Source organism: Zea mays, chromosome 7 (genome assembly GCF_902167145.1).
Source record: "Zea mays cultivar B73 chromosome 7, Zm-B73-REFERENCE-NAM-5.0, whole genome shotgun sequence".
Taxonomy (NCBI): domain Eukaryota; kingdom Viridiplantae; phylum Streptophyta; class Magnoliopsida; order Poales; family Poaceae; genus Zea; species Zea mays.
The window spans coordinates 42,353,745-42,374,266 of NC_050102.1; the positions used below are offsets into that span (position 1 = coordinate 42,353,745).

A 20,522-nucleotide genomic window follows, 5' to 3' on the forward strand; every position below is an offset into this window, starting at 1 on the left:
GAAACATACCTTAACTTGTGATTTGCACTTTGTTCATCCATGGGCATATTTTCACATTTAAGCACTTGTGTTTGCACTCAATCACCAAAATACTTAGAAATGGCCTAAGGGCACATTTCCCTTTCAGCATGTCCCATCAATTTGAGTTCACAACCAGCGGAGAAGAGGGAGTTGGTGTCTAGGCAGTTTTCTAGGGCAGTTGGAGCCAAGCGGTGCACTTAGATGTCTCTTCGCGCTGATGCCACACTTTCACACTAGGACACAGTATGAACTTTTTTTAGAAAACTTTAACTAGCCACCAATGCATGATGTTCAGTTATGAAATGTTTCTCTCTTTGTGGCATTTGACAATTAGTGATCCTACTGAGAATCTGAAATGATTTTCTTCATCAAACACGCCCTTAAAGTTCTACTCGGGCATGTATCTAGTCAGACTAGGAAAGCGTCAACTGGAGTATATAATGAAACATAGGCAGGCAAGCTTCCACACTTCTGATGGTATTTTTTATAAGTGTCCTTTCAGTGCTAAATAGCCAATTTTCGCATTGGTGAATGGAAACATGACAATTTGAGCATGCAAAAGGAAAAATTGATGGAATGTCACACATAGGCAAAGAACTAACTAAATAATATGGGTTTAACAAAGAGGATATGCACCTGCTATAATCTTTTTGTTATTGTTCCTCACGAACAAGGAAAATAATGAGGCAAATGACAATTGATGTGCACTCTACTACATACTTGTCAGCCAAGATAGCATATCAGTCAGATTAGGGTATATTTTGATATCTAGACTAAACTTTAGTCCCAAGTCATCCAAACAAATATACTAAAAACCAAACTATTTTTTTGTCTATCACCAACTACATGTTAGTTCATAAGTTAGCCAAACTAAGTTAATTTATACTTACATCTTTCTCTCTCCTCTCCCTTAGGCACAAAAAGCAGTGACATTGGATTTTTTTTTTTGCCAAGAATACTAGTACCTATTGGTTAATGTATCCACATAGAACTAAATTTTGGCCATCTAAACTTCATTTCTATCTAAAAATGCATCTTGTGATATCCTGACCCCTAGGATGATGATATCCTGACCCAAGGTTTAATAAAATTAATAAAGTATTCATACCAACAAGGTGTATCTTCTTTTTCGGAAGCCTATCTCGAAAGAACCTCTAGGTTAAGCGTACTTGGCTTTGAGCGATTTAGGATGGGGTGACCGATCGGGAAGTTTTCTCGGGTGTGCATGAGTGAAGACAAAGTGCGCACAAAAGACTTATATTGGTCTGTGCGGACAATATATGATCCTAGAGAGCTGTCAGGAGTAAGTACCGCCGGTCCGGGAGTGGACGGGGTGTTACACATCTAGATCTTAGGTGAATTTTGATGGATTGGACGACAACATGATTAAGAGACTAACATGAACGATATGATCTTGTGGAGAGTTTAATCTCATGTTGTTTATTGTATTGGGTGCAAATAGGGACAAGCATATTCTGAAGATAACAAAAAAGACATAATTTGATTAATATCAATTGGTAAATAATTTGTTGTAGTAATAGCAGGAAAAAATAGAAAATGAGGTAGCTTGCAGCTTGCTTGCTCCTCATGATGTCCCAAGCCTCTCCGCCAGTTGCTTGCCTTCTGCTCCGGTGGATCGGTTAGATGACAATGTGAGCGCACAGATGAGAATGAACAATGTTCTCGGGAAATGAGAGAAAGAAGAGAAAAATAAGGGGAAAAGTAGTCGAAGAAATTAATTAAACAAGAAAACGCGCTTATCATCTTTAACCCCTAAGAGCATCTCGAAGAGAGGACTTAAGTCGGATCTTATATTTAAATATAGGAGTTAAGATCTCAAAATAGCTTCCAACAGAGTTTCTATTTTATAAATTTCCATCAAATGAATATAGCACCCGAAGTCACAATTGCTAATATAGCAGTCAGGGACCTATTCCTGTGCGTCAAGCATCTCCAAGAGGAACTCCTATAATTGAGGCCTCACAAGCTAAATTGGACCTGATTCAAGTTAACTTGGATCAACATTTTTTTCTCAACTCCAACAACTCCTAAACCCACTCCTAAACCCACGTGGTAGTTAACTCCGTGAGATTAGACGCACAGGAATAGGTCCCCTGACTAGGGTGCTATGACTGGGGTGCTATATTTAGCAACTGTGACTTCGGGTGCTATATTCATTTGATGGAAATTTATAAAATAGCAACTTTTTAGAACATATTTTAAGATCTTAACTCCTATATTTGAATATAGGACCCGGCTTAAGTCCTCTTTTGGAGATGCTCTAATCTCACGGAGTTAACTATCACGTGGGTTTAGGAATTGCTGAGTTAACTACCACGTGGGTTTAAGAGTTGTTGTTAGAGTTGAGAAAAAATTGTTGATCGAAGTTAACTTGAATCAGGTCCAATTTAACTTTTGAGGCCTCAATAATAGGAGTTCCTGTTGAGAAGCTCTAAGGCTCTCAGTGAAACTAGTATTCTAGCCTCAGTCAGACTTCCAGTTTATTTGAAGAAAGGAAAACTCTAGTCAGAGTTGAGTGCCTGTTGCTTGACTTCCAGTTTTTTTATAGCATTATTATTTAGGAGACCTAACCAGTCTGAGCTCATCCAAGCTCAACATGTTAGTCATCCCGTCAGACTTAAGATCACTACATCAGTTAAATAAATAGACAAAACGTTGTCTGCACTATATACTGTGTTGTTCACGTAGAGTTCAAAATTCAAGATGTGTATTGTTAATGTAGAGTTCAAAATTCAAGATGTCAATACAGAAGTTGATAACCTTAGCCTCATGACGGTCAACAAACAGCCAGATTACCTAGTCTTTTCGTATCTCCCTAAACTTTAAAACTCAAAACGTAAGCTAAAACTCTAAATAAATGATACCCAAAAAACAAAACAGTTCTCAGAGCAACTTCACATCTTTCTCTATACAAGTAGTAGTGAGAAAACATGATCCGCCTGATCCTTTTAGGTCTTGTTCTTGTTCAATTATTCTCATCCCCCATCGAGATTAGAGAGATAGCATTGATTAGAAGAGATTTTGATTTGCTAGAGATTTAAACACACTCAACTCTTCCAATCCATATGAATTGAGACAAACGAAAAGGCCCTTAATGTATTTTTCTAAAAAGAATCTTAATCCCTTAAATCACCCTTCCCTCAAACCAAGAAGAACCTTTCTCTTCATCCAGTAATAATGGAGAAAACATGCTCACCGTTTAAAAAAACGATATGTGATATGACCTGATGTTGAGACTCTACGACCACATTGTGGCAAATCAACTTATGAACACCCGGGCACATAGGTCGTGCAAATGAAAACTAACACACAAGGGAACCAAAGCATCCAGGTCTCGAACTATGTAGTGCCCCTTTCAGGATAATAAATCACAATTCAGCGGCTCAGTTTATTTAAAAAACACACGAGCAAACAAAAAAATGCATGCTGTTAAAAACGGACTACAAAATGCAGCAATAAAATAGATAAAACAGTGTAGCTAAGACATCTCCTTGAATCTTGCCATGGCCTTCTTCTGGATGATGGTTTTGTAGCTGTCCCCGGCTTGGGCTTCAAGGGATGGATCAGGCTTCCGCTGCTGACTTCCCAGTCCAGCCCTGGCGTCGACGGATTTTGCCAGGACTGGTTCCTTGATACCGCTGGCATCCTTTCCGAGACCCTGGATATTTGCGTAGTAGTTGCAAGAAACAGAAACAATACAAATGCACTCACATCAGAAGGAATACAACACTATTTTCGCACTTTCCACAATGTAGGAAATATGGGCACAGTGATTCCCCTGCATTCAGTCACTTTTTGTGTCCAACAAACTATTCATTCCCACTAAACATCTTCTCGCTCAGGCGAAAGACTCAGTGACTCTTGATTCTTACACAGTAGTCTAGACACAAAGGAAGAGCCATGACTCAGAATCAACTATTCAAGACACAGGTACAGTTCATTAGTTATTTGTGGAAAGAGATCAACAAGACAAGCTTAAGATTTGCTAGCCGATACTAACTCCTTAACAAGCTCCACACAACTTGAACTAAAACCAGAGTTGCATTAAAAAAATATTTCACACTTCTACCATACTACAAATAGGCATATTTACCTTTTTTCAAAAAAAAATACATAAACCGTATTCCAAAGTCTAAAGCATTTGCACTAAAAAAACTCAGCCGGGGAGGGAAAGAACACCCTCCCGGTATTATATTAAGAGACCAAAACATGGTCCCGGCCGAGAAAAAATCCCCGAACCTGGCTCCCATTACTAGCGGGTCGTCACTGCCCACTCTGCAACAGCCCAACCATATGGTGGCGTGCAGGACGTAATCCGGGAGCAGGCGGGGCACAGCGAGGGATTTTTTTTAACCAAGCCCGAAATTCACCCCAGAGGGGGATCAAACCTGGACCTGGAGGTGCTACTCGGAAGTTTTAACCATTACGCAGGCCCTTTCGCCGAAGCATTTGCAGTAGCACGAGAAATAAGAGAGCATAAACACTCGTGATCAGATGCATGATATACTGTAAAGAAAATGCTATCAAGCCTGAGCATCTCAATGAAATTGAGAAATACGTGGGAGATGACCTTACCAGTCCCTCCTGCCACCCCATGTTGCGTAGAATGCGGTTGCCCACATTGCTTTCATCGATTGCTCTATCAGCGGTAATAACTTCATAGTTTTCGCTGTTGCCAATTTCACCACTGGAACGTTCACCCACACCAGGAGGAAACGGCATCGACCCTATCTCACTTGAACCCTTTCGGGACGGATAGTCACCAGCTTGACAACAGGTAATTTCCAGAAAATCAATAAAAATCTTACAAGCAAAACCGAAAACATCATCCCTAAACTGTATGTTGGGTCAAGGATACATTCCAATGGTAACAAAAAAATCCCTAGAAATACAAAGTTGCCATTATATAAACACTAATGTAAATCTAAGCATACTGCCAACGATGCTTCAGCAAAATGATAATGATGAGAATAAGAAAATTAAATTCTGGACGGACAGTATGGGAAAATGACAGCAATTGCACGCAATAAAAACGTATGAAAGTGTATTCTTACTTGAATCCAATCCAACAGTATCAGTGCCATGAGATGATCCATACAGATTTCGTCTTTCTGCAGCTCGATCCCTGTACTGGGATTGTCCCGGTGCCTCAGAAAACCGACGTTTACCACTCCCAGAAACTCCCGATGGAGTATTAGAGACTAAGGCAGACACATCAGTTTTGAAGGGTGCAGGAGTTATAAGTGCCTCAGAACTTGTCATTAACCCACTTGCTCTTGTGGTTATAGTGGTGCGGGAATCAGTGCTACCAGCATCAGATAATGCGTGAAACGTAGTATCTGACTTGATCACTCCTCTAGCAGAACCTCTTATGACACCCATAACTGTAGTCCCTAAGCTGTTACTGACAGGTCTAGGCTTTACAACAGAATCCAATGTTTGAGTCGATGTCATTCCTTGGCCAAGAGAATTGCCCATAGCATTTTCAAGGTCAGAATTTGGCTTGCTTTTCAAAGAGAATCCAGTTCCACTACGTGAATGACTAAATTTATCATCAGAATTTGCTGGTTCTTTGTCATCAAGGACAATTCGTGCGGCCTGCCCTTCTTGATTCCTTTGCTTCCACATAGCTAGGACATTGCTCATCTTCTTATTAGCTATGAGACTATTTTTTGAGGCCAATTTAATCTCTTTTGCCTTCTCCTTTTCTCTCTTTTCTGCAGCCAGTGCAGCATTTGCAGCAGCTTGAACAGCGTCAGGAAGTGAAGTTTTCTCACTTTGTTTAATTGTGGCAGCAGGCGCAGAGATCACAACCTTTTTGCCACTATTACTATCTGAGGTTTTCGTGTTTTCGCTGGCCGCCTCCCCGGCTGCCTTAGTGTTGCTCTGGTCATTACAAGGGACATATTGTTGAGTCTGTTGATCATATGAATACCAAACTCCAGAGTTGCTGTCATAGTAAAGGCCTGCAACAAACAAGAATACAAGATTACATATTAAAATTTAAAACATAAATGAAAAATGATCCGTAACCATAACGTTACCAGCAAAATTGGTCATGGTGTTAAGTTTAAACAAAATATTGATGCAGTAGACTCAAAGGCTTACCAGTAGTTCCATCATAATAGAATCCAGATGCAGAATCATAGTAGTAACCAGATTTTTCATCCCAAACAAATCCCGACTGTGCTGTGCTGCCATCTTTTTGAGATTCAGAGTTGTTGTTCTGTTTGTCATCAGGATTGTACTCTTTTGGAGCCCAACCTATGGCATCATACTGGTCCAACAGGCAAAGGCATTAAACAAATGAGCAACATGTCTACAACCTGCCTAAAGTATGTGCTAAGTTAACATGAGAATGTGATGAAGGTCAGCCCCCTGTCCTTTTTCATTCTGCTTATTTGACACCTTAGCATTTTTTAAATGTGGTTCTGGTTTTTTTAGTACTTTCCATTAGTAACTAATGACTATTAAGAGCTTGTAGAAACAAATCTAGTTATAATTTTCATATGCCCAATCTCCAAGCTTTCAGAATCGTCATGTCTCAAATTTGACATCACAGCTTGTAAAGAACCAAATACTGTGAGAAATGACAAAGGAAGTAATATGTAATGGATATCTTATATAAATAGAAATGGTAAATGCATAATCTTACAGTGTCAAGAGCTATAACAAACCTGCTGAGCAAATGATGCAGCCTCAATGGCAGCTGCAGCAAGGCTGTTTGACTGAGAACCCCCTGATGCAGGTCCATGTGTACTTTTAGCATATGCTACACGCAAAACCTGACCGTTTTTCTCAAGTGTAATCCCGTTTGTAGCTTCCAGAGCTTTCGTAGCATCTTCCACCTGTCACGACAAAATGTGGAAATTGTCAGGAACTACATACATCAAGAAAAAATCAACTCAATCCACCAGACAACACTACTTACCGAATGGAAATGAACGAAGGCAAAACCTCTAGACACATGAGTAAACTTATCCCGAACAAGGCGGATGTCCTGGTGAGAAATAACATGTAACGTGTCCAGAAAAATAAAATAAACCTCAAGCAATTAGTTTATTGCCCACCTTTATTGGTGCGTGCTTAGCAAATTCGTACCGAAGCATTTCCTCATCAGCATTTTCATCCAAGCCACGAACAACTAAAACATGAGTTGGACCTGCAAATGACCACAACTAAATAAGGCAGCACAATATATCACATGATTCCAGAATGAAACTATGGAAGCACAAAACTTGCCTAGTTCAGATCCCCTTCTCCCAAAGTGTGAAGCGGAACCTGTCGCATCAGCTGGAAGAGCATCCTCAGTACGAGGTTCATTGCACTATGCAAATACAAATAAACATATGATTAGCTTGAGAAAAATCACAAAATCAATTAGTTACCCAGCTATTAACTTGGGAAAACGAGGCCAAGTAGTGTGGTAGTATTTTCATGCACATATAGAAAACTGGAGAATTACACAACACTATGGGGCAGTGTTCTTTAAGGCCTTGTTCGTTTGTGTCGGATTGCACCCGGAATTGTTCCAGCTAATCAAAGTTTATATAAATTAGAGAAGCAATCCGGTTAGGAATCGTTCCGACCCACCAATCCGGCACAAACGAACAAGGCCTAAGTAGAACAAACTAACAAGTAGACAAAATCCATCACCTTGTCCTGCCACTAAGACTGTCTCCAGCAGCTTACCCATACCTATATTCAAACTCCACTCTGCGAACAGTACAGTCTACAGTACAGAACAGTGCAAAACAGTGCTTATGGGTAAACTTTGGGTGAACTGCTGGAGTCGGCCTAACCCACTCACCAATTAAATTACAGGCCACGATGGTCAGGAAAGTAGCAGATGCGATGAGAAATTGAACAGAAGCTGGTGTTCAGGTGGGGGTGGGGGTGGGGGCATGGGCGATGGAAATATGATATGTAAAACAGCATCCTTACAAGTACCTGAAAGCAGGAGGTCCTGCGGGCAAAATTCATACATCCGCATATAGTACAAATCCAGTCACACGGTGCAGCAGCAGTCCTGTGCCCATAAGTAGGCCTCGTAAAATTTTCTTGTCCAAGAGAAGGCCCACCCATCCCCCCGGTTGGTTTACTACTGCAATAAAGACTGTAGAATTAACTGCACTGGAAGGAATTTTCATATAAACACATAAGCAAAAAGGCTAGTACAATAATAAAAGAAAGACAACACCAGTGTTGACATATAAGGGTCACAACTCACAAGCACCTTCATATGGTAGCAAAACGAAGTAGCACCACTTCTCCCCACTGAAATCTTACAGAAATGCTTAATCTTTTTATTAATGAATTTTAATTGAATTAGCATCAATGTAATCGCATGTGACCTTATGTCATCAAAATAACTACTTCACCTCCATTCCAACCTATATGTCACTTTACCTTTATGGCTTTATCCTAAGTCAAACTTCTCTAAATTTAACCAAGTTTTAAAAAAGCATAATAACATTTACAGGTTCAAATTAATGCAATATCAAGACCCATTTCATGGAGACTTCAGTGCAACAAAATTGATGATGTACATTTCGGTGTGTTTTTCTATAAACTCGGTCAAAGTCAGATAAGTTTGATTTAGGACAAAACTCAAACGGCTTATAGTGGGGAAAGAGAAATTAGAGTATCCTGTTTGTTTCGGCTTACAGCAGACTTTATTATAATTCCCGTACCATGGGGATTTTTTTCGATTCACGATTGTGCTAGTTCAGAAAAGGCAGAAATAATCAAAGTGTTTGGTGGAGTCTTGAATTTTTTTCACCGAGAATCAGATTTCGTTATAAAGGATAAAAGGACAAGTCCAAAAGCATAATACAACTCCTCAAGACACTAATTTAACAAAAAAAACAAATAAGTGCAGCCATGCACTGCATACTCATTCATTCACCAGCATGCTAGCAGAGATTGCATAGAATGGAGGACTTTGTATAAGATGGCAGTGAAACATACTTATTTCTAAATAGAAAAACACTTATACCTGTACTGAAAGAACACATTCCTGCCATCAATTTCGAGACCATTCTCTCCTGTAGCTTCCATCATTCTACGGGCTGCTTCCTGTGGAGAGGATACAGCTTTGTTAACAGTACACGAAAGTTTGGATGAGTAGTAACACTTGTTTTATTAGTACCACAGTGGGGAAGTCAATAAAAGCAAATCCACGAGACATGCCAGAATTCCGTTCCCTGATCACACGCACACTGCGTAGAGGTCCCCACTGAGCCTACAAGAGAACAGACAAAATGATTAAATTGAACCAGAAAATACACCTTCAACCGGTGCAACAAGTGATGAAGAGGAACTTGTACAAGAATCTTATATAGGTCATCATCATTAGTCTTCAGGGACAGTCCCTTGACAACAACAGTGGCAGATGGAGCCTGCAAACATGAATGCAAACTCATGGTTTGTAAATTCCAAACCCACTGCTACAAATGTATGTATGTATGTATGCAGTATGTCCATACCACTGAATCACCATGCCCCCTATCATCCCAATCATATTCCCTTCTTCTGTCAAATCGATTATCATAATACAGGCCATCTCTTTGGTTCCGACCATGACTTCTCGGACGAGGAGATCTTGATCTAGACCGTGATCTTGATCGGTCATCGCGCCCATGTGATCGAGAACGGCTATGGCGCGTGTACGGGCTTTCCTCTCTTTCACGACTTAATCCACTCCTTTCACGTTCGCTGTCACATGAATCACGTCTTCTCCAGCTACTATCTCTCTTGCCTCTTTCATAATCCGAATCATAACCATAACGACCATATTCATGATCTCTCTCATAGCTGTCCTCCCTGCTTTGGTGAGAACTGCGGTACCGGTCTTCAAACTCACCATGAAACTCCGCCCGTTCTCTGCTTCCAATCCTTTTGCTCCTATCAGCACCAAAATCACGGTGACTGCCAGATTCATAATAGTTGTCAGTAGCACGATAATTATCATGGAGTCTATCAACTCCTCTGTATGAATCAAACTCATGATGCTTTCCATCATTGCGATAATCAGTGTCATGCCTTCTATGGTCTCTTGCAGTTGCATAGTCCTCATCATGATTCCTTCGAGGCTGAGACCACATTCCACCGGCAGAGGGTGGTGATGCATACATATTTCTATCATGTGTATCATGATAGAATGCACCCCTTCCATATGAATCTCTAGGAAAGCCTTCATCCACAGATCTCCTAGCATTGTAGGATCCACCAGACCTGCAAATTAAGTTAATAGGGGAATATATGGTAATATGGCAAAGCACTATAAAGGCATGACACACAAAAGGAGAGAACTTGTTGAAGAATTAACCCAGTACCAAATAAAAAGTTAAAAACATATCTCGGCTTAATAGAGAAATTAGAAAAAAGATTCGACAGTATTACAGAAATAATGAATACCCCAGTTAACATAACACTATAATGACTAGCTGGCTTACCTAAAATCTGGCTCATTAATTACACCATACCCATTTGGTGCCTGTAGATTCAACAGAATAAGTCGAGTCAGCAACAAATTCTACAGAACAGGCAGGTAAATCCAATCCATTTAAGCAACAGCCTCTTCTTGAACTCCTTTACAACTAACGCTGGATACACAGGCCAACCGCAAGGCCAAAATTCTGCTATTCATCATCTTCAGTAGTTAGTAAAGGAAAAAACTGCAATTACACTGTTGTTCTCCCATCCATGTTGTGGAGCATAACGCCCATGATCCATTTCCAAAATTCAGCACTTGTGTTATCCTGCAAGGTTCTTGGTGAGCTTTACAACTTTTGGGTGCAGGTTTTTCTGTGTAGCCTGTAAAGAAATACATAGCGTGATAGAGTTAAGCACCTAACCAGAAGGAAATCCCAATATGGCCACCAATAATAATTTAAATTTTGTTAAAATTGTTAATGTTTCAATTGGTGACTTATGGCTATATTCCAATGAAATTACTTAGTTCAAAACGAGGCTATATAAAATGCGAGTATTTTGTGAATCCAGTCATATGTTAGCATCACTACAACAAGAACCTTACACATAACGGAATTTATCAGACATCGTAATAGTCTTTTACATGATTAATGTATAATAGTAATATATACGACTACTCTGACATAAACATATGAAAGTGTATGGCAGGGTGGGGATCAAAACTGTCAGAAGAGGCCTAAATTGTTTCAGCTTCCATACTTCTCCACAAACAAAAATGAAAATGGTACTGACGAAAGTAAGTCTGGCACCAGTATTACAACATGTCGATAACAGACAGCAATCGATAGTGCATAGTACTATAGTAAACAAACAGCTAAGCAATACTATACATATGAATGTAACACACATGTAAACCGCACATAATTGACAGGCTAAAATAGCAAAGACTATGGGAGTGTGAGGTATGCAAAAATCGGTAACAATACCGTCAAGAATTTCCGGGCAAGATGATAGATCATTAAAATGGTAGAAATAATTATCATCACCACATTTGTGGTTTCCATTTTTTTTCACAAAAGCATGATAAAACTTTGAAAATGGGCCCAGTTGTTTTCTTATTCAATTTCCGTTTTCCCAAAAACACAATAAAACATTGAAAAGAAGCCCCGGTAAATGATATTATCCATGTCGGTTTTCATGAGTTCATCTCCCTAGCTGGTCCCACCACAAAGGTTATAATTAAGATGTTTATGGGCTTATTATTTTTTTTATACCACACACAAGGATAAGGACTAAGGGTAGTCAGCCTAGTGCTAATGATCCACCTATAACTAAAATGTATCCCAGAAAAAGTTGATCAGCAAGAGAAGTAAATGTAACAATTTGATTGATAGAAAACATATCTTGAGACTTCAATTTCAAGTTAGGCATGACCCATAGTTGTTAAGGCGGTAAGGCACTGACCCCCTTTTACCTTTTAAGCGGTAAAGCGAAAGGCGAGGTGAAGCCTTAAATATACTTAGAATAGAAAAGGTATTATTATATGAGAAAGAATTTAGCGCAAAAATAATAATAAAGAAGATAAAAATATAAAGATTAAAAAAAAGACTAGCCCAGCCAGCCCAACTAGCTCATTAAAACTAGGTCAAGCCCATTTCCTCTCTATCCCCCCTCTCCATCTATCTCCCAGTCGACTCCCTCCCAGTCCCAGCCACCTCTCCCAGCGACCAGCCTCTCCCTCTCTCACCGCTCTCTCCCTCTCTGCTCGCAGCCGCTGCAGCCGCCGGCAAGGCGGCAACCTCTCTCGCACTCGCCTTTGGTCCGTGAGTAAGGCGAGCGGGAAGCCTTACGTCGCCGGGGCGCATTACCACCTAGGCGACGCTTAGGTGACGCCTTAACAACTATGGCATGACCAAAAGATAAATACATGTAAATTGAGTAAATCTCATACAATCAAGGTGTTTAGGACGGAAGGGTGTACCACAGAGTTTTTGGGTTGGGACTGGCCTTAGCAGCTTCTCTGGATAGCAAGCAAATAGCAACCTTAAATTAATTATGCTCCAGTAATTCAGTCGGTAATCTTTATTTTGAGTCTCCATGGTCACGGGTCTAGATGTCTTTTGTTGTTGTTGTTGTTAATTTTCTGCTTCTCCCTATAGCCTAGTGTATGTGGGTTCGTGTGGAATTGTACGAGGTTTCTTCTTACCTCACCTTTGTTAAGGCCCATAAGGCCCATATATTATTGTCTGCCTATATATATGCTACAGTACCCGAGGGGGCAATTATCTCGCCTAACCAAGGTTAGTAACATGGTATCAAAGCAGGTTAGGGTTAGGGTTTTCGTCTAAATCCAGCCCTGATCCGATCTCACCAGGGCGGATCTTCTCCCGCCTGCGCTGTCCGCCGTGTCTGCTGCGTCAGGCCGCGCCCGCCAGTGCTGCGCCCAGCTCTGTCTTCCATCTGCGCCCGGCTCTGTCCCTCGCCAGTGCTGCGCCCGGCTGCCGTCTGCCTGCTGCACGCTTCTGCGGATCCGGATCTACGTCGCCGTCTACTGCGCCCTGCCTCGTCGCCATCTGCGCCGGTGGCTGCCATTGTGGGCAGACTGTCCAACTCGGCTTTCGCGACCAGGACCTTCGTCAAGTCGTCCAACTCGGGCTGCTGTCAGCTGCGGTTCCTCTGGTTTGCTTGGTTTCCGGTCTCCTGTTCTTCCTGTTTTTCATTGAATTCAATATGACGACAAATGCTATTGTGGTCAACATCACTCTTGATGGACAAAATTATCCGGAGTGGGCTTTCTGTGTTGAGACTGCACTCAGAGGACATGGATTACTCTTTCATTTGACTGATGCGGCACCCATACTTGCGGATGATCGTCGCAATGCTGCTGATATCAAAACATGGCAGCTTAATGATGGTAAAATGATGGCTGCTATGGTGAACAGTGTCAAACCGTCTATGATTATGAGTTTGTCTAAATTTAAAACTGCTAAAGCCATCTGGTCTCATTTGAAGGAGCGTTTTGTTCAGGACAGTGGTGCTCTATTACACACTCTCATGCAGCAGACACATGTTATTGAGCAAAATGATATGAGCATTGATGAGTACTACTCAGCCTTTGATCGTCTGATGAGTGCTTTGACATCTATGGTGCCAGCTTGTACTGCTGATCCGTGTCCAGCTCATAAGTTTATTGAGAAGTTCTTCACTTACAGATTTGTTATGGGCGTTCGAGCCGAGTTTGATTCTCTTCGTGCTCGTTTACTTCAGGGTTCTGACACTCTTACAATGGCTAAGGCGTTGTCTGATTTACTTGCTGAAGAGACTCGTCTTAATTCTCTGTCCTCTACTGGTGGTAATCCTCACAGTGTGTTGGCTGCTGCCCAGAAACCTAAGAATATTTTTAAGCCTTGTGATCATTGTGGCAAGACCAATCATCGATCTGAGCTTTGCTTTGTCAAGTTCCCTGATAAGTTGACTGATTTCCGTGCACGACGTGCTGCTCGTGGTCGTGATCCAGGACCATCTAATAGAGGCTCAGTTGCTGTTGCTGCCACTTCGTCCGCCTGTACTTCAGAGTCGGCCTGGGTACTTGATTCAGGCGCTTCCTTTCATGTCACATCTGATCAGTCAAAGTTGGCATCTACTACACCTGTCACAGATGGTGCTTCAGTGCAAACAGCTGATGGTACTGTATGCCACATTACTCATAAGGGTTCTCTTTCAGATCCACACTTTACAGTACCTAATATTTTCTTTGTTCCTGAGCTATCTATGGACCTTCTTTCAGTAGGCCAAATTACGGATCATAATTGCTTTGTCGGATTTGATGACTCATCTTGTTTTGTACAGGACCTTCGCACAGGGGAAGTGATTGGGACTGGCCGTCGTCGTAGAGCTGCTCCTCGCCTCTACATCTTGGACTCTTTGCGACTTCCTTCCTTGGCTACATCTCCAGCGCATGTGCTTTCAGCTACCCTTGCTTCTGCTGCGTCTTTTGCCCAGTGGCATCACCGTCTAGGTCATTTGTGTGGATCTAGATTGTCTACCCTAATAAAGTCAGATTGCTTAGGTCATACTTCGGTTGAGTCTGATTTTCATTGTAAGGGTTGTCATCTTGGAAAACAAATACAACTTCCATATTTTACTAGTGATTCTCATTCTGTTGAACCCTTTGATTTGGTTCACTCTGATATTTGGGGTCCTGCACCTTTTGTGTCAAAAGGTGGATATAAATACTATGTCATTTTTATTGATGATCATTCTCGCTACACTTGGATTTATTTTATGAAACGCCGCTCTGAGCTGATTTCTATTTATAAAACCTTTGCTCGAATGATTCACACTCAATTTTCCACTCACATTAAAACCTTTCGTTCTGATTCTGGTGGTGAATATTTATCTGATAATTTCCGCCAGTTTTTGACTTCAGAGGGTACTCTTGCTCAGCTTTCTTGCCCTGGTGCTCATGCACAGAACGGGGTGGCTGAACGCAAACATCGTCACATTATAGAAACTGCTCGCACTTTGTTGATATCTTCTTTTGTCCCTTCACATTTTTGGGGTGAAGCAGTTTCTACTGCGGTTTACCTCATCAATAGACAACCGTCATCCAAACTCTCTGGCAAAACACCTGGTGAAGTTCTTTTCGGAACTCCTCCACATTATGACCACCTTCGAGTTTTTGGATGTACGTGTTATGTACTATTATCACCTCGTGAACGTACTAAATTGACTGCTCAATCTGTTGAATGTGTTTTTCTTGGATACAGCCCTGAACATAAAGGCTATCGATGTTATGATTCATCTTCTCGTCGCATGCGTATTTCTCGAGATGTGAGCTTCAATGAAAATCGTCCCTTCTTTTACAATTCTTCCACTCATTCTTCTTTTTATTCCACAGAGTCTACCTCCTTCATGAGCCTTCCTCCCATTTCTGAAACTTCATCAGTATCACCACCTACTGTTTCTACCCCAGATGTCCTTATTCCCATCACACCACCTTCCACTTCCACACCATCTCAATCTTACTCTTCCAAACCACCTGTCACTCAGACTTATATTCGTCGTCCTCGCTCTACTCCCACGGCCAGTCCTGATGATGATCCTGTTGCTGATACTTGTACTAACAATGATGACTCTCATGTTGTTTTTAATCAGGGGTATCATCTTCGTGACCGTGGCACTATTGCAGCTCCAGAACGTTATGGGTTTTCCCGTGCTGGTGCAGTCATTGTTGAACCATCATCTTATAAAGAGGCTTCTGGTATACCTGAGTGGCAACTTGCTATGACTGGTGAATTAAATGCCCTTCATCGCACATGTACATGGGATGTTGTTCCGTTACCTGCTGGTGTTGTACCTATCACGTGCAAATAGGTCTTCAAGGTTAAAACCAAATCTGATGGGTCTATTGAGCGATATAAAGCTCGTCTTGTGGCCAGAGGTTTTCAACAGACACATGGTATTGACTATGATGAGACTTTTGCACCTGTGGCCCATCTGACTACTGTCCGAGCTTTACTTGCTGTTGCAGCCTCATCTTCTTGGACTATCTCTCAGATGGATGTCAAAAATGCTTTTCTTCATGGTGATTTACATGAGGAAGTCTATATGCATCCACCTCCTGGGATAGAGGTTCCATCAGGGCATGTAAGTCGTCTCCGTCGAGCCTTGTATGGTCTCAAACAAGCTCCTCGTGCTTGGTTTGAGAGATTTGTTTCTGTCATCAAGGCTTGTGGTTTCTATTCTAGTGACCATGATCCTGCATTGTTCATTCATGTTTCTTCACGAGGACGGACGTTGCTATTACTATATGTTGATGACATGTTGATTACAGGCAATGATCCAGACCATATTGCTCATGTGAAGGCGTCTCTGAGTAAGGAATTTCAAATGTCTGACTTGGGGGCACTCAGTTATTTCTTGGGCATTGAGGTTTTGCAGACTAAAAAGGGTATTTATCTTTCTCAGGCCAAGTACATACAAGACCTTCTTGATCGTTCTGGTCTTAGTGATACTCGCACTGTTGCCACACCTATGGATCTTCACTTATCTCTTCGTCCGACTGATGGGACACCTTTGGAGGATCCATCTCGATATACACATCTTGTTGGCAGCTTGGTTTACCTTACTGTCACCAGGCCAGATATTGCTCATGCGGTTCAGATTTTGAGTCAGTTTGTCTCTGCTCCTACATCAGTTCATTATGGGCACTTACTTCGTGTGCTTAGATATTTACGGGGGACAAAAACACAATGTTTATTTTATGACTCAAATTCCCCACTTCAGCTTCATGCTTACTCTGATGCTACCTGGGCCAGTGATCCTACAGATCGTCGCTCCATCACTGGTTACTGTATTCTTCTTGGATCATCCCCTGTTGCTTGGAAATCCAAGAAGCAAGCTGCTGTATCTAGATCTAGTACTGAAGCAGAACTTCGAGCCCTGGCTACTACTACTGCTGAGATTATCTGGATTCGTTGGATCTTGGCTGATTTAGGTGTTTCTTGTGACTCGCCTACACTTCTTCGCTGTGACAATACTGGAGCTATACAAATTTGTCATGATCCAGTGAAGCGTGAACTCACAAAACACATTGGTGTTGATGTCTCATTCACTAGATCTCATTGTCATCAGAAGACCATTGATCTTCACTACGTGCCCTCAGAATTACAGCTGGCGAATTTCTTCACAAAAGCACAAACTAGGGCACAACATCAGTTTCATCTACTCAAACTCAATGCTTCAAATCCTCCACTTCCGCCTTGAGTTTGACAGGGGGTGTTAAGGCCCATATATTATTGTCTGCCTATATATATGCTACAGTACCCGAGGGGGCAATTATCTCGCCTAATCAAGGTTAGTAACAACCTTTTCTTCTTAATATATTGATACGCAGCTCTCCTGCGTTTTCGAAAAAAAAAGCACTCAGCGATGTCCATGCTATGACTTCTTCAATTTAAAGGAATCGGTAAAGTACACTAGGTCCTGGCTGGTTGAAAAGACAGGTGAACAGTGCAAAACACGAACAGAAATAGTAGAAAACATGTGAGAACAAATAGCTGTGAAGATTGCATAGTAGAGGAAACAGAACAGCTGCAAACAGTGTGAACAGTGGATGAGCAGGCACATAGGATCCCACCAGCCTCCATTTTACTCCTGGTTGAGGGAGTATATTATTTGGATGCTCTAATCATTCATACCTTTTCAAAATTTAGTTGTCGATGAAGTAATGCCCACAAATACATGTATGCGCACATGGACGTGCCATGGTATCAGATATGCCGGTCGATTCTGATTTCTGAATAATCGATTGGCATGCATGTGCAGATGTGATGCTCTAAATTGGTAGATTCAAAGTTTCAAACCTACATCGGCTATGCTAACTTTGAGAAGTTTTGCATACGAGGGCACTCCCAATGCAGAAACTATCTAGTAGTTTCCATGGCCCAAGAAACTACCTATAGAAATCATACCCAACAATAGCCCTGTTTGGGACAGCTTATTTCTGTAGAGCTTTCCTGAGAAGCTGGCTGTCTGAAGAATCTGCTAGCTAGATAATTAGGTGTTTAACAATCCTGATTTTTTGAGGAGACGATTGTCCTGAGTGTGTAATGTCCTGAGTGCCACTGGAACTAATGGTGCCTTGATTAATTGCTGAATAGATACATGTTGCATCATGAACTAGTTTTTGTACCTTTGGGTTAATAGTTCTATCATTTTCTACATGAAAAGAGATTAGTCTCCACATTTGGAACGAACACACAAGTACAACGGTTAATGCAACATAAGATAGATTGGTAGTGATCAAGCCAACAGTCAAGCAAGTTTAGCGACTTGGCATGCGAGACAGAAACAAAGCTAATTAAAACAAGCTTATGCTACCAAGCGGCTGCAATAGAATCTCACAAAGCACACATATCTGAGTCATCTACTGAACCACTTCCAACATTTGCTGTATCTTCAGTAGTTTGAGCACTATCTTCATTATAGTTATCAAAATTTGCATCATGTATGGCACTATCTGTAATGAAGCTGTGGAGAGCCATTGTAACAATTATAATTTTTGCTTGTTTGTTTATTGGATATCTAGGCAAGTTTAAAATAATATGCCACTTCATCTTCAGAACTCCAAAAGAATGTGCTACTCAACTAAAGAAATATGTACTGCTGGCATGGTCAAATGCATCAGGAACAAATAAAATCTGTACAACCGCCATGGTTAATGGGATGCTACTGAACGACTAAAAAACTGTACTGGTGCCATGGCCTACTGAAAATGAAATAAATCACGAAGGGACATAAATCCAACTACAAATCAACATTCTCAAAGGCATGAATGAATTCATCATCACTGAACATAAATGAGGGGGATTAGAAGAAGGCATAAGGACAGAAAAGGCAAACCTCCAATACGAGCTGTTTCTGCAGGCTGTCCACAAGTTGCAGATAGGTCGAGGTCGTCGGAGGTGGACTGGATCTGCAGGCCGTCGTCGTGGGTCTGCAGGGCGTGGACCCACACTCAGGCTACACCGACGAGATGGCGAGGAGACAGGCCTCCGGAGGAGAGGAACAGGGATGCCTACGTCGAATCGCTACAGGCAGGTTGTTGCCGCCGGCGACGAAACCCTAGAATCGCCCGCGGCGGCGCTGGGTGCGGAGAAAAGAGCAGGAGCGGACGAGACCGAGCCCAACGACCAACGTGATGCGTAGACGGGTGAAACGGACTTCTGATGGAGGGAGTGTTTATATGCAGTGGCATTTTTTTGGGTAAATTTGTTAACTTTGGGCTTGTTCGTTTTTCATCTCATTCCATTTGGATTAGAGGGATTATTATATAGGTTTAAATTTATAAGAGCAACTTCAAAACAATTCTATAAATTTGTTCCCCAAATCATCGTATTAGAGGCCGCTGAAAAAAAATCTCCCAAAAAGACTAAACCCACATAAGAATTTTAATACCTAGTCCCTGAAACTTTTAAAAAAAAGCTATGTCATCATTAGCGACATATCTCTACTAATCCTTAAGGCAATAGTGTAGACTAGCACAACCATGCCCCCGCCTCCATCTCGACCGTCCGATTGCCAACCCCGCCTCCATCCGAAATCGTCTGATTGTCTCGCTCTCGCTCCAGCTCCCGCAGCCGCACCCGGCCATGTGCGCAGCCACCCCCGCGTCCCGCCCCAACCCCCGTCGCCATGTGCGCAGCAGCCCCCCGGCCATGCGCGCAGCCACCCCCGCACTCGCCTCCATCTCGCGCAGCCATGCCCCCCAACACCCGCCTGCGTCCATGCCAGCTTCTCTAGATCCCCCACTGCTCGCGCATGGGCGCCCGCCCTCGCTCCCGCTCGGCTCTTCCCCGCCCGTCCTCCCTGCCTCGCGCCGCCCTCGCCCTCGACATCGATCTCGCTTGATCTGTCTGCTCCCGTCGCGTCCATCGTGATCCGTCAGCCGCATCCGCGAAACGCTCCACCTACGCCGTCGACGTCCACCTCGCACACCTTGCTCCACCTACTTTTCTCCAACGAGAAACTCTCGGTCCCCACGCGCGGTCCCGGCCCACGCGGTCGCGCCGTAACTCCAGCGGGCAGCCACACCGCCGCTGGCACGCCCCAGGCCGTGCCCCGCGGCTTCCTCTCCCGACCGACGGCAACGGAAACCCTTGTGACTTGTGAGAATTTTTTTCTCGTCCCATTCTCTTCTTTGCAAGATCCGAAAAATTGTAACCCTAATTTTCTGTATCTCAAATCCGAGTAGCTCCAGCCCTTCTCCAATGGCGGTCAAGGTCTACGTGGTGTAAGTATCCCCGCCGCTCCCCCGCTTCCTGAATCGCTCCCATTGGTGCCCTAGCTCCCTTGTATGCTTCTTCTCCTCGTCACGGATTCTGTACAGAGCCGCCGAAGCCTTCATAAGTTCGGATCAAACCGCATGAGCGCTGAACTTAGTTGTTTGTGATTCGAATCGACTAGAGTACTCCCGTGTTCAAAAAATACAGGCCATTCGCGTGGCCTTTTTTCATTTTGTCATAGTTGCTCTGGTAGTC

General features: G+C 42.4%; 1 protein-coding gene across 18 annotated transcripts; it reads right to left on the reverse strand.

Annotated features, from left to right (window-relative positions):
- Window positions 1-3,332: 3,332 nt before the first annotated feature.
- Window positions 3,333-19,287, reverse strand: LOC103632288 (SUPPRESSOR OF ABI3-5). Of its 18 annotated transcripts, none has more exons than XR_004851382.1 (18): window positions 19,065-19,197; window positions 18,886-18,979; window positions 10,732-10,860; window positions 10,500-10,540; window positions 10,087-10,278; window positions 9,531-9,972; window positions 9,372-9,443; window positions 9,194-9,286; window positions 9,041-9,120; window positions 7,993-8,146; window positions 7,285-7,369; window positions 7,113-7,204; window positions 6,974-7,042; window positions 6,720-6,890; window positions 6,151-6,319; window positions 5,097-6,008; window positions 4,618-4,777; window positions 3,333-3,700 (listed from the first exon to the last, which is right to left on the reverse strand). XR_004851382.1 is itself a non-coding variant. In XM_035960881.1 (18 exons), the coding sequence occupies exons 3-18, from the start codon at window positions 10,777-10,779 to the stop codon at window positions 3,521-3,523; spliced, it is 2,991 nt and encodes a 996-aa protein (XP_035816774.1). In that variant the 5' UTR covers window positions 10,780-10,860; window positions 18,886-18,979; window positions 19,065-19,197; the 3' UTR covers window positions 3,333-3,520. The 18 variants fall into 18 exon arrangements, 8 of the variants coding, with proteins under 8 accessions (XP_035816774.1, XP_035816776.1, XP_035816775.1 ...); XM_035960881.1 differs by having other exon boundaries at window positions 4,618-4,808; XR_004851380.1 differs by having other exon boundaries at window positions 4,618-4,785; window positions 7,993-8,143; window positions 9,531-10,278.
- Between the last annotated feature and the right edge of the window lie 1,235 nt (window positions 19,288-20,522).